Source organism: Sinocyclocheilus anshuiensis, unplaced genomic scaffold (genome assembly GCF_001515605.1).
Source record: "Sinocyclocheilus anshuiensis isolate Anshui unplaced genomic scaffold, SAMN03320099.WGS_v1.1 scaffold436, whole genome shotgun sequence".
Lineage (NCBI taxonomy): Eukaryota > Metazoa > Chordata > Actinopteri > Cypriniformes > Cyprinidae > Sinocyclocheilus > Sinocyclocheilus anshuiensis.
The window spans coordinates 2531573-2546724 of NW_015560618.1; the positions used below are offsets into that span (position 1 = coordinate 2531573).

A 15152-nucleotide genomic window follows, 5' to 3' on the forward strand; every position below is an offset into this window, starting at 1 on the left:
AAATGTACCAACAATCACATTTAAAAAATATACACGTTTTGATATACCATAAAAAATAAAAAAAACGGGTAGCCCATCTGAATTAGGACATTTAGGCTATCCATCTAATAGTAGCCTACCAAAATTTTGTTAACAGTATAAGTTAAATCTTATTGTAGTCTTCAAACCTGGGTACTGTCTTACGTTTTAAAATCACAAAGGGAGTTTGGTCCCTAACGTGACAGTCACGACTCATGCAGCTGTAAGGTTTTCTTTTTCTTTTGATTTTACTCGCGATCTTTACAACACGCATTATATTACGTATTTCATGGCGTTTTATGCGTATTTGGCGCCACCTATTGTTGTGGGTGTATTATTGACATGTCAAAGTCTAGACCCTGAATATAAGACGACCGCGTTTTTTGAGATGTATTTCCAAGAAAAAAACATCGTCTTATATTCGGGTCGATACGGTAATTAAATTTAATCAGGATTTTGTCTTCAGTGTATATTTTGGGTGCTGCAACTGGTAACCATTTTTTCACAGTTTAGCTTTTTGCAGTTCATTTAAACTGTCAAACAATGTTGACAAATACATTTTTACAAATAGAAAAATGTAATGACGTCTCTCTGTTTAATATGTGACCATAAAGTATGCATACATAATAATTATGCAAATACAAAACAGATGTTTGTAGTGGTTTTGGACACTGCTGTCACTGCTTGGTGTATCATGTCAAGTAGCCAATAACATGTTGTGTGAATACAATATTTGTCATGGCTACTAAGGAGAATCAGGTGCCTGGAGTCCTGGAGAAGAGCATGCAGTCACTGTATTGTGTGTTTGCTCTCTCAGGACATGGTGAACCGGAGGATCTCCATGGACATGATGCTAAAGATCGCTGCCAGTCAGCGCTACAGACAGTTTATTTTCCTCACAACACAGAGCATGAGGTAAAGAGCTTCTCTAGTGTTCATGCAGAAATGTGTAGATGTACAGTGCCCTCCATAAGTATTGGGACAGTAAAGACAAAATTGCTCTGTTTGCTGTGGAGTCAAGATATCTCTAAATATGATTAAAAGATGAATATGAGACAAAACTACAGAATGACACATTTTATTATTGAGTGATTCAACACATTGATGTTTTACCAGCTAAGAAGTTCAGCACTTTTAGAGTTTCATCCCCCTATCTGATGTGAGCATAAGTATTGGGACAGTTGCCTCTCAGGTCTGTGATCAAGTAAGCAGCTGTGTCCTGTTGCATTAATTGATCAGATATTAAAAGCAGGGAATGTGTTGTATCAGTTATATCCATTGCTTCTGCATTCTGAGTCTTGCATTTGATGACGACACACACAAACCAGGATGAAGACAAGGGAGCTGACTTTGAGAGAAAAGCAAGCAATTTGGATGCTAAAAGAAAAGAGGAAGTCAATTAGAGCTATAGCAAAAACAAAGGGCATGGAGAAATCAAGAGTTTGGAAACCACTGGCGACATCAGCAACCAACAACGACCTGATCGACTGGGAAAAAAACAACAATAGTTGATAACCGACAAATCATAAAAGCTGTGAAAATGAACCCTAAAATATGTGTCTGTAAAATCACCAACAACCTCGAAAGCTGGGGTGATGCTCTGACAATCTACTGTCCGCAGGAGACTTTGACACAGAATTACAGAGGCTACAAAGCAAGATGCAAACCTCTGATCAGTACCAAAAATAGAAAGGCAAGATTAGAGTTTGCACAAAAGCACAAAGGTGAGCCAGTAGAGTTTTGGAACAGAGTTTATGGACCGATGAGACTAAGATTAACCTTTATCTAAGTGATGGGAAAGTAAAAGTGTGGAGAAAAAAGGGAACTGCAAATAATCCTAAGCATACAACCTCATCATCAGGTCTCTGGAACAGGCACTCTGAATTTTAATGATTACTTAATGTATGATGGCAGTAGCAGAATGAATTTGTAAGAGTACAAAACCATCTTGGCTACCAATATTAAAGAAAATGTCACAAGACTCATCAGAAAGTGCTTCATATTGCATCAGGACAATGACCCAAAACACCCTGCCAGTTCAGTCAAGGAGCTTATCAGGGCAAAGAAATGGAAAGTCTTAGATTGGCCAAGTCAATTTTCGGATTTAAATCTGACTGAACATGAATTTCACCAGCTGAAGAGGAGAGTAAAGGCAGACACTCCCCAAAACAAGCAACAGTTGGAATTGGCTGCATTAAAGGCTGGGAAAAGCATTTCAAAGGATAAGACCAAGAGTCTGGTGATGTCTATGGGTCGCAGACTCACTGCTGTGATTGCATGCAAGGGATCTGCAACTAAATAATAGCTTTTAATCTTTTACATTTGCCTTAAGTTCAGCTGTCCCAATACTTATGCTCACATCAGGTAGTGGGATGAACTCTAAAAGTGCTGTCCTTTTTATTTGGTAAAACATGTATGTATTGAAACAGCTAATAATAAAATGTGACATTCTGTAGTTTTGTGTCGTATTCATCTTTTAATCATATTTGCACATATCTTAACTACACAGCAAACAAAGCAATTTTGTCATTACTGTCCCAATACTTATGGAGGGCACTGTAGTTAGATTAGAAGACATGATTGTCTTATTTTGTATCATTTATAACACTGTTTTAAATTGATAGTCCTAGTAAAAATGTAATGTTCTGTTCTTTCTGTATCTCAGTTCTCTGCCAGTCAATAGCCTGATCTGCATCCACCGTCTGAATGACCCTGACCGCAGCGAGTCAACCCAGAATGATGCTGCTATCCTTTGAACATCTTATGTGCATCAGGCAAATCAAGACAAATCAGGCAAAGTACTTACAGCTGACAGCTGCACTTTACAGTTCTATGCGCACAAGTTTACAGGCTTTTTTTCTAAGATCATTTAAATTTACATTTATAAATAATTTTGTCATTTAAAACCAAAATGTGCAGGTTCTGTTTTTTACATTTTTCTAAAATAATAGTTTTTAGGTTTTATAAAAATGTTTGTGATTGCAATGTTATTTGCATTTGTACCTGATGAATAAGGCATATAAAGGCCAGTTATAGCTTGTTGCTGTTATTTGTTTTTATTTCATTTTCAGTCTTCCATTGTTTTATTTTTATCACTGAACTAATTAAGAAATTAAAATGTTTCTAGTATAACAAGAAATAATCTGTCACTATTTTGTTTGATCATTCAAAAATGCATAGTTTTGTATTACTGGTGTAACAGTATGGAAAAATGAAAAGTCTGTTTCAGTTGAAGGAAATCACATGAGAGATATGAGAGAGAATCATATTACCTGTTTTCCATTTCCCTTTTTTGTATTTACAGAAAGTTATGAATCTTTAAACATTGACCTTGAATACATCCAGCTTCTGAATAAGCAGAATGCAAATAATGCTGTAAATTGTGGTTTCCCAGTAAAGCTTATGACATACAGTCACAATGGCACTGATTCAGTTCTGTGATCATCTTTAAAACTGTACTTCAGTAGTGACTACATGATGGCGTCCATTTGTCTCTGAGTCTCTTACTTGACTCACAGTTCCTCTTTGCTGAGTCAACTTGTCATTGCTAGTTACATCCTGTCATTTTTTGAGGCAGTTCCTCTTGACATACATTTGTGGTTTTTATGATTGATTGTGTGCAAACTGGGGACTGAACATTATGTTGCCATTATGTTGCCTGTTCATTGCTCATTCATTGTTCACCGTTTCCTATTAGATTTTAGTCAGAATATATTCAAACATATAGACTGAACCATCATTTACAGAGTTTTGAAATTGACCTTTGTGAGTTTTTGTCTGTGTATATTAACTTAAATCTTAAGTCAGAAATACTGTACATTTTAAATGTATTTTTCTGCTTAAAGATAGCTCTGGCAAATTATAGCAGAAACATGCATTTAAAATGTATAGTATTTCTTTGGAAAATGGTCCAAAAAAAAGAATGTCTCGACATGAACTACAGAGATTGTTGTCCAATCAAATTCTCCGTATAATGAGAATGTCCCTCCCCCAATACCATCTGAATTATAAATATGTAAATATGATTAAATTGTATAGGTAACACCTGTAATTTTTCAGATTGAGTATATTTTTAAGGATATACATGGATGTTTATTCATGTGGCAAAAAAAAAAACTGAAAAACTATTAAAATTTTAAAAAGGTATAATTTATAATTAACAAAACTAAGTCTTGCATTTATATAAATGAAATTAATATTACATAAAAAAAAAAATTTAATCACAGCATGGTTAAGAAAGCAAGACAGAATTAAATCATTATTTTGCATTTGCTGCTAGCTATTTTGTATAAATATGTAAAGAGCTACAAAATAGCTGCAACAAATTATCAGCTTGTAAAAAAAATTACAGCACATTCCAGCATTGATTGGTCTGGCCATGAAACAGGTAGCGTAATAATTAGTGGCTGTACAGTTACTGTTAGTAGATGGCTCTAATTTCAGGTCTCAAGTACTTTAGGTAATATAGGTGGCTTTCGTTTCACCCCTACAAAATGAAGTACTGGTCTAAAATTGTTCATCCAGAAGTCAGTGCGATTCCTGGCCGTCAGTCCTTGGTGGCATCAGCATAGAGCAGGAATCCAGAGAACGTGCTGTCGTCCTCGCTGCTGGAATAAACACCGTTCCAGTCCCGCAGAGTCTCCAGCCAGACCTGGTCTCCAGATGATAGACGCAGCACTGCCATGTTGGAGGCCTGGTCAATGTCCTGGCCGTAAAGGGAGTCGCGAGTTCGCAGTTTCCGAATGCCGTTCACCACCAGGGCTGCACGCAGGGGGCGATTACGCACTGTTATGTAGTAGGAAAAGACGTATACTCCCCCATGAGTGCAGTTAAACTTACTGGCGTGGGGGTCCCAGTAACCCTCCTCATTGTAAATTACTTTATCAAACTTGATCGGCAGGCCAGGTGGTGGGAACGATCGGCTGGGAAAGAGACCAATGCTGAAGGCTGAGCGCTTCTGAACAGCAGGTTCACCCTTAAGGCCCTTGAGTCCCCTAAAACCTCGTGCTCCCTTCAGGCCTCGTGTGCCTTTCATCCCTGGCATCCCCCTCTGCCCTGGTGGTCCATGGGGTCCTGGAGGACCAGGCTCTCCCTGCTTACCTGGGGGTCCTGGGTCTCCCTTCGGACCCTTAGCCCCAGGAAGCCCATCTGTGCCGTTCAGACTTGGCACACCCATGTCTCCTTTTGGCCTTTGAGGCCCTGGCTCCCCCATACTGCTTTCTGTCCTTTCTCTCCAAATGGACAGTCTCCTTTGTCGCCCTTCTCCCCCTTGATGCCATCTGGTCCGGGGGGGCCAGCTGGTCCTTGTATGCCAGGCTCGCCCGCCTCTCCCTTTGTTCCGTTCCAGCCGGGCTCTCCCCTGCCCCCTGGGTCTCCTTTCAGCCCGGTTAAACCTGTATCTCCTTTGTCTCCTTTGAGGCCCATTTCACCTGCACACATTAAAAACAAGTGGAATTTAAAATAAACGGCCCATTCGCAGGAAACTGTTACTGTATACTGTATTTCACTGCTTGATTCTTAAACCAGTCCTGCTTAAGTAGTTACAGCCAGTAGTTAGTCATCATTACCAGCTCTAAAGAACTACATTATTTCAACCCCATCACAGAGAGTCTTTAATTCATATATTTAGATTACAGTAAATTCTGATAGTATCACTTAGTTTCTGTGTGCCTTGTAAGAAATTGCAAAGACTTTGATGTCACTACTTTCAAAAATATTGGGGGGGAATTTTGCATTATAACATAGAAAGTAAGGGACAGATACAAATTCTAGACTCTTAAAAGCATTTTCCAAAAAAAATGTCTACATAATGAAAACGTAGTATAATAAATGCCAATAGTTATTTACCTCTAACCCTAAAGCTCTACATTATTTCAACCCCATCACAGTCAGTCTATAATTCACATACTTAAATAACTGAGTAAATTCTGATAGTATCGCTTAGTTTCAGATATTATTGAGCCTGATAACTTTAATGTAAACATAATGAAATACTTATAAAGCCTGTAAAAGAAACTTTTATTTGTGGTCAGAAAGACCCCTCCCTTTAATATTATGTCAAACTATTATTTTGAAAAGGGTGGAAAGTGTCAAATAACAGATTGAACAAAGTGTGGGACAAAGACACGTTCTACATTTTCTCTGGAGGACATGCTGTTTTTTTATTTTATTTTTATATATATATATATAAAATAAAATTAATGCTCTTAAAATTTCCTCATACTACATAGAGTTCTGTCAGATAATGTGTCAGCAGTTCAGTTCAGATAATTCAGTCCCCCCTCACCCCAGTGTAGTAGTAAACCATGGCACTATTTCCTGAGAACAGTACATAAACCAACATAGCAAGTGTAACATGGAGTGAATCAAATACTGGGTTAGGGCTTTTGTCACAGATGAATGTACCTTTCTCTCCTTGTTTCCCAGTGACACCGAGAATCCCGGCTAGCCCACTCACTCCAGGATCACCTTTCTCTCCTGTTGGAGGAAAGGACATCTGTTAACAAACTTACAAGCATTATCTGTGAAGTAACCACAACAATGGGACATTGTGTTTAATGGGACAATGTTTAAAACGTTGTTGTTTTGGAAATGTGTTGTTTGGCTCACAGTGCTCAAAGAAAGATCTCTCCGGATATGTTTGCACTTTGTTCTCAATACCTTCACTTAGTATTGTCAGCAATGGATATGACTTAGCATCAAGCTAAAATTATTTGCACGTCTACTCTTTGATTACACTGTTTATCACAAAGAGATCTCCGTTTTTATGAATACACAGAGGTTTACTTGAAAACAAAAACCCTGAACACTGGTGTATTTATTTATTCCAGTGGTGAAGAGCTTGCTCGGGCTAGAAAGAGAGAAGAATCAGAGATTTAAGCTTTGCAGACAACCTTTTGTGTAATCCCAGGGAACTAGCATTACCAGTTTCAAGACAAATTGTAGGTTTTGCCAACTTGTGTGAGCATGCAGCACTAAAGGAAAGGGAAAGGTTTAGTCTGTTTGATTTAGGCGTGGTAATAGTTTTTTTTTTGGTAGGGACACAGAAGGAGAAGCCTTGAGAATACACACACAAACTCCATGTAATTATTCTTAACTAAGGTCAAGGTCTTCTCCAATGTTTGTCCTTCTTGCAAAACAAGGATATTTGTATACACCAGGGCTGTCCAAACTCGGCCCTGGAGGGCCGGTGTCCTGCAGAGTTTAGCTCCAACTTGCCTCACACCGGCCCTCCAGGACCGAGTTTGGACAGCCCTGGTATACACGAGTGTCAATGCCCCTAATCCTTTGTTTATAACATTGGATAGACTAACTGCCATATGTGGAAGTTGTGAAAGAAAAAAAATATGGTCCTTTTGTAAACAGTATTTGCCTAAATTCCTTTCCACTCCTGTATATGGAAGCTTTAGAACTTACAGTTGTAACATATCATTAACCACTAAGTTCTTTCTTTTTCTGCAGGTTACATTGATTCACTGATCAACTACTTGCAAAACAATCTCTCAACCAATTTGTTGAAACACAGTTTCTGCATCCAAATATGCCTACTACCCTATACTATATAATAGGTGAAAAACAGCATGTGAAATTAGTGTGTCAGAATTTGTTGTATTCCTTAAATAGTAGCCTAAATATACATGGATGACCTAGTAGGAGTTGTGAAAGGCAGTGAAGCGACGCAACTGACGCCATAGGTCACATGACATATATAACATGACATATGTAGTGTGGCCAGGTTTCATTCATACTATACAGAACATACTATTTACTGGTTGCAAAGTTCGTGATTGTGTGAAATGTGATGTCGGACGCAGTCACCAATTAATTCAGACACAAACAAGTATATAAATAATGATTGAATGGTTCACTCAACCCTTTTGTTCAAAAACACTAATTGGGAAAATGGAATGAGAATATAACGGGCAATATTGTGTCAAAAATGTAAGTTACTCAACATCAACTTGTTTATTGAACTGTTTTGACCTTTTCCCCCATGAGGCCCAGGAGCGCCCGTGAGTCCATCCTGACCTGGAGGTCCAGGAGGTCCCATCTCCCCCTTTTCCCCTGGAATACCTTGCAAGATGACAAATACAGGGCAAAGTTTAATTAGGCATTTGACTGAGATACAGTAAATATCAACTAGACAACTACAACCCGTCTTCTTACCCGGAAATCCCTTTTCTCCCACCGGTCCTGGAGGACCTCTCTCTGGTGGACAGCACTCACAGAAGTTGAAAAAGCACTCGTTGTAGTCCAACGTGTAGTTCCCTGGGCCAACCCCAGGAGGAACCATGGCCTCCGTGTGGTAGTCAGCAGAATAAGCATCACTGGAGTAGGTGGTGCTGTCAGTGGGGGAAGTAGAGTAAGCGTCCATCGTGGAGTCTGTGACTTCCTCTGTCATGCCACTGGCGGTGGGGCTCACAGTGGTGGTGATCGGATGGGACCCCAAGCGGCCGGGCGGCTGTGGAGGACCCCCTTCGTCTCGAAGCAGAGGCTTCTTAGTGGTTTTCAGTCGTGGCCACTGTGTGGTCTTGGGTAGTGATGCTTGATTTCCTGCTGTTACCACCAGCATGGCCATCAGCAGGATGACCGGGTGGACAATATTGGTCATTGTACAAGTACCTGCAAACAAATGTACTGCAGATGAGGCCAAATGGAAGCTGATAAACTAGATCTTTACATTTTCTGAACAACAAAATACCGCTAATATTAATGACTTGCGTGCCGCCTCTCCACTCTCTTCTCTAAGAGAAAACTGTATCCAGATCACTACCTTTTAACTACCAGTGCCTCCCCGTCGCCCCTCGGTCCAGCCAATGAGAGCGTTTTCTACTGCATGGGCAGGTGACATACACTTGGCACAGGCCTGCGGATTTGATACCTGAGGAGAAGCCTAATGAGATGGCTTTAGAAAGTTAACTTATCAGCCCTTTTTATTCTCATGCATCTGTATCCCTTGTGTTATATCACTTAAAAAGGCAATTAAAGTGCAGATGTTTACACGCAAAAGTATATGCGCATACACCTGTCTGTGTCCTGTTCATTCATTTTTCATATGACTATGAATAAACAGGAATTCATGTTTTGTGTCTGATTTTTTTTTAAGCGCTCTCAAAGTTTCAGTAGCAAAATTGCATGCTGCACAATGTTAAACAAAGGTCGAATAAGTCATGATTTTCCCAAGGATCAAAGAGAATCAGAGACTTTTGGGGGATTTTTGAACAGTCTCAGCGGAGAAAACACTAACACTTGGGGGGCGACAGAGATTTTTGAACAGTCTCAGCGGAGAAAACACTAACACTTGGGGGGCGAATGGTTGTGTATCCTAGACGCCTTCAAACCCTTCCATCAGACACACAGTCTACTTCCTAGCAGTATAAATGTACAAAATTTGAACGAAGAAACCTGGGGTGGCCTGAATTCTATGTAACTGGTCCATTTGGCCGAAGCTCAAAGGGAAGTTAAATAATCAAAGCAAATGAGACGTTGGCCCATGAAACAAAGTCATGGCAGTCTTTCTGCAGCTGTCCGTCAGGAAATCCAGCACTAGTGACTTTTATATCTCAGGGGGTTACTGACCAGAGTAACCCCAGAGTTGAGATGTTCATCTCGTACCTCGCTGTGTGATATGATGTCTCCCAGCGGTGCAATGACATCAGTGCCGATCCTGGACTTCTGGGGGCCCTACGCAAAACTGTCGGCTGGGGGGCGGGGTATGATTGGTTATGAACGAATGAATGAAACGCATTTGTCCGTGTTTCCCTCCGTCTCGAATAGCACTCGCGGAAAGCACTTGAGAAACATTGTCTCTTCCTCAGCACGGTACGCTTTCAACTCGTTTTTTTAGTCTCGAGCAAGACTACGACACATTTACATTACATGATATGACTGATTTTTTACGTAGAAAGGGCGACAGCACACCGCATTAAAAGAAATGATCATTCATGTTTTCATAACTGCTGGCCAAATTCAAAAACAAAACTAAATTTAAATCATCTTTGAGAGCAAGGGGGCCCTACGCAGCTTGCGTATTTTGCGTATAGGGAGGATTGGCTCTGAATGACATCATTCAAGGAAAAAGCTTTTAAATAACACCTCCAGTGTTTGTCAGATCAGTAGTGTGTTATTAAAGCGTGACTCAGATCGTGTTTTCAGACCGAGGTTATGGCATTTTAAACTGGCCATACATCTTCAACAACTTCCATATTACCTAAACTTTTACATTATCTGGAGAAACGTGCTGCCACCACAATACTATGGAGTCGCTATAGTGTATAATATCACCATCAGTGTAAGTCTATGGGACTATTTGACTCCCGTTTTATTGTTGGAGCATGTGGTGTACCTGCAGAAAAAAAAGCAGAAAAATGAGACAACCCCTGCTGACCCTTGTGACTGTTTCAAGGTCAAAGTCTTTCAAAGATTAGTTAATGTTGTAAAATTTATTGTAGTGTAAAACTCACTAAAAACATTAATTATTATGAATAAAAATTATGATTATCAAAATAATTATTATTGAAGTAGCCTATTTATAGAAAAAAAAGTTTTACCTTGAAAAATATATTTGACAACATATATTCAAGGTGTAAGAAAAATGTGGTATTCATTTTTACTTGGTTATACCACGTGACATTTTTAATCATTAAATGAAACTTTTGTTGAAAATCGTATAAAAGTTTGTCAAAATCATACGAAACAACTTGACAAACGTGTTTTAATGTTTCAAAACAATATTTTGTCATTGACCAAATCACTTCGTACATGGTGTAAGATAAGTTACAGTATATGCACCGAAACTGAATGATTGAGAGCTGTACAAATAAACGTTACTCAAACTTGTATCAAATTTGATACTTGCATTTTTAATATGCTTTTTCTAAAAAAAATTATGTATGGATAATGTAGAAGGCATGCAGTTGATTGTGTGCAAGTAAAATATTGATCATGTTGATAATATAGAGGCCTTAGAAATTGATGAATGTTTGCATTAGCTTGTTCATTTGAAATGATGTGGCAATTAAATAAAATTTTATTGTACGTATTTATGAATGAAAAAATGTTTTTCAAAACCAGCTAAGGCAACTTGACAACTGTTTTTCTGTATCTTTTTATCTTTGTCATTGACCCATCAGTCACATTGTATCACATGATGCAAGTCAAGAGGAGTGACAGTATGCACTGAAAATGAATATAGGCATACAGGTTTGTTGAAATCTCCAACTCTTAACTATGAACGATGAACAGCACTCAAACAAACAGCGATGTGTTTTAGCTGGCATTACCCTCTCCACTTACAGCGCCCATTAGACTCGTCTAGCACTGTTTCTGTGGACACAAGGGCACCATTGGGAGTGGGAGATGGGAGGCTGTGGGCTGTTACCTGAGCCTGTATAGCCACCCTCTCGCTGCTGCTACACAGGCCATATGCATTAGCTTCAAGAGGCTCGAGGCTAAATGACATGCCCTTGTTGCCAGGTAGGCAAAATGGAAACCATTAGTCAAACCAAAAGATCCATTTCTCTACACCTCACTAAGCTTCCAGTACTGGAGCACCACAAAAATAAATCCCATTGGACTTCCGTGATGAAAATGAAATCAATAGGATGTGCATCCATTATTCAGCCTCTGGAAGGCTAACAGTATGGTAAGCACTTTTCTGCATCGCGGTTTTGCATCAGTTTATCCGTTACTGGCAGTGTGTTTACTTGCGGCATCCCTAAATGGATCCTTCACTTGACAAGCCTGTGCAACGTCATGTCAGGGCATGAAGTAAAATAACTGGTTTGAAATCGTTAAGGGTTTTCTTCAGTGTGTGGCATTTTACAAAAGACGAGGATTTCAACAATCTTTCATCAACAAATGTGTTAACGCATATAGCAGTTTTAAATGGGTGGTTGGCATGTATTTTAACCATGTAAACCCTACCATATGAAATAATATTCAAAACAAATCATTTTTTATGGAACAGTTTATTGAACCAAAGACACAATATAAAAGAACAACTATGTCTTTTATGTGTTATGATATCTGATGTCAGGCTTTTATGTTTACTAATATAGGAAAATATGAAGCTCACAAAAATATAAAAAGTGGTGCAATGTTATTTACAAAAAGTAATTCTGAGAGTTTATATATCTTTAAATAATTATTAAGATGATATGTTAATGCTTAGTTTTATGAACAAAGCTCTGTTTCAAAACCTAATCAATGCAATAATGATTGAGAGGTACAAATAAATGTTCAACAAAAGCCTGTTGTATTATATTTGACTCGCATTTTAACATTTATATATTCTTCTTTAAAAGATATATGATTGATGTAGAATGCATTTGTGTACAAGTGGTGTTTTCAGCAAAGATCATGTTGGTAATTTACAGGCCTTAGAAAAGCATGTATTAAATATGATACAGTAGATTTTACAGAGTTAATTCATTTTTGCCTTTGCTTGTTCATTTCAAATGGCCTTACAGTGTGGCAAATTACTACAATAATTAGGAAAACATAGTTTGCTTTTAGGTGAACTAGAAAGCTATGGATAGCCGTATGCCTGACATTCTATAAACTACCTAAATATTCTTCCAAAACGTTTTATCAAATTCATTTGCCCTGGTTTTGGATTGGTTGCTTTGAAATGCCATTTCATCATATAGGCCTATGTAGCCTATATTTAGCTTAACATAAACAACAGACAATGGACAACCATATTAAATATTCTACAAATAAATATATTATTATAATAATATATAATTACACCCATGAAATGTCTAAAAGAAAGGAATATTAGGTAAACTAATAAAGCCAATGAAAAATAAATGTTCTAAAAATCCTGAAATTGATTTACCGATTAATTGATTTTATTCGACATGACTGATATTATACATATAAAATGTACCCCAAAAAACCAAGGCACAAGGTACAAATTAAAACCCACAATTCTGTGGCCAGTGTTGTGAGGACAGCTACGCGTGACGTCACGGCCTTCAGGTTCATCGGCTGGTACGTCACGCTGCGGCATCGGTAGTACAAAAAAATCGGTTTGCTGAAATGTAGTCTGACGTAGGCTTCTCAAGCTAGCGGACCGATATGTTGTCATTTCTTTAGTGTATCTGTAGTGTCTATTTTCCCCGGTCCACCAGGCGCTGCAGTCAGTCACGCGGCCAGCGCGCAGAGGACGTCAGGCAGCGGCTATAACGTGCGTTAAAACTCTCCGTGGCGCGCGCGAGCGAGTAAATAACAGCCCGTTTTGAGCGGAGACTCGTCGAAAGCGCGAGCTAGCGGCGCAGATGGCTGTTGTTGGGGGTAATGGGATCTGTGCGGTTATATGCAGCGCGTCGGTAAGGCGCTAGAGCCAGACTGCAGCTGAAAGCACCGGGAACTCGCTCCATTCTGCGGCTTGTAACATAACCACCGGCCATTCGAGATTTCAGGGGGTGATCAAACACGTCAGGCTGCAGATGGGCTTTAACATCGGTCTAATGAAGTAATTTGAAGCCCATACTTCAGTCCCCGAGCGTGTGATGATAGGAGACACAATGACGCTTTTGTCTCTTTTGGGTCGCATCATGCGTTATTTCTTGCTCAGGCCAGAGACCTTGTTTCTGTTATGTATAAGCTTGGCCCTTTGGAGTTACTTCTTCCACACGGACGAGGTGAAAACCATCGTCAAGTCCAGCCGGGATGCCGTGAAGATGGTGAAGGGGAAAGTGGCGGAGATGATGATGAACGACAGACTCGGCGGTCTGGACGTGCTGGACGCGGAGTTCTCCAAGACCTGGGAGTTCAAGAACAACAATGTCGCGGTGTACTCGATCCAGGGCCGCAGAGACCACATGGAGGACCGCTTCGAGGTGCTTACCGACCTGGTGAACAGGAGCCACCCTTCAATCTTTGCCATTTTTGACGGCCACGGCGGGGAGGTAAGAAGCGTGGGTGCTGATGAGAGTCAGGGCGAGAGCTTTAACGGTACATACTCAGCGGTTCGCGAAGCTAGCTAGTTTACTGTTAAAGGTGGAATTCTAAAAAGAACGTTCGGAGAGCGTTGGAAGTTGGTTCCCAAAATAACCAAACATTAAGGGAACGCTCTGCGTTAAGCTGGGACGACCTTCAACGGAGCAGTTAATGCAAAAATGTGTTTACTCACCCTCATTTTGTTTCAAACCCGTATTCCAGACTCGGATTATAAAGTAAATGATGGACATTCTTTTAAGTACTGAATGCAGATTGGGACTGGGGATGTAGGCTAAGGCTTAAAAAAGGAAACAAATCACCCTTAAAAAGTATCATAAAAGTGGCACCTCTGAACAGTGTGAAAGTTTGAATGTTTTTACATTTAAAGGAATAGTTCACCAAAAAATTCTCTCTCTAGCCTCTGTAACCTTTTTATTTTACGTCTGGTGTAATTTTACTCCATACAATGAGTGAATGGTCTTTTGTGTTGGATGGGGAAAAAAGAAGGTCATACAGATTTGGAACAACACCAGTCTGTGTAAATAATGGGTGAACTGTCCCTTTAAGACTGACTATTTTCAAGGTTTTATACACAAGTCATTAAGGTCAATTCGGGGTTATTATAGTTAGGTAAAACTAATAGGCTACTAAAACTACAAATATTTAAAAAAATCGTTCCTTGAATTACAAACTTTTTTTATTTCATCTAGATGCCAAGCTTCTCATTTTAATTTAGTTTAACTTGATGTACTAAAATAAATAAAACTGAAACAGAAATTACTAAAAACTATATAGATAAATGTGTGTGTGTGTTTAATTAAAGAAAAATGACAAAAAAATGAAATTATATAAAAATACAAACTGATTCAAATTTTTAAGAAAAACTATAATAGTGTCTCAGTGACACTAAAATATTATTTGAGATTATCAGACCAGTTGGCTAATTCACATAGGTTGTCCTTCTGGTTTATGTTAGTACCAGAATACCTTGTTGTAGATGTTTTCTGTTTATTTGCAATTTGAGTAAATATTGTGAGAATATTTTATTTTATTTAATACCTTTTTCTGTATATCCTTTAGCCACACTCAATAACACACCATTGGTTGACCACAACATTTTAGGATTGATATCCCTTCAATATACGTTAATTTTTTTTTTTTTTTTTTTTTTTTTTCTTTTTTCCACA

General features: G+C 38.9%; 2 protein-coding genes and 1 pseudogene across 2 annotated transcripts in view; 2 read left to right on the top strand and 1 right to left on the bottom strand.

The window, feature by feature from the left end:
• Window positions 1-2865, top strand: part of LOC107681721 (structural maintenance of chromosomes protein 6-like) — a 58595-nt gene extending 55730 nt beyond the window's left edge. The window contains exons 18-19 of the mRNA XM_016478040.1: window positions 836-933; window positions 2684-2865. The gene's annotated coding sequence lies outside the window, so the exon portion shown is untranslated. The remainder of the gene's footprint in view (window positions 1-835; window positions 934-2683) is intronic.
• Window positions 1266-15152, top strand: part of ppm1la (protein phosphatase, Mg2+/Mn2+ dependent, 1La) — a 24934-nt gene continuing 11047 nt past the window's right edge. Inside the window, exons 1-2 of the mRNA XM_016478042.1 lie at window positions 1266-1280; window positions 13294-13934. Coding sequence (XP_016333528.1) covers window positions 13536-13934 — 399 coding nt within the window. The 5' untranslated portion in view covers window positions 1266-1280; window positions 13294-13535. The remainder of the gene's footprint in view (window positions 1281-13293; window positions 13935-15152) is intronic.
• Window positions 4416-8629, bottom strand: LOC107681722 (otolin-1-A-like; annotated as a pseudogene).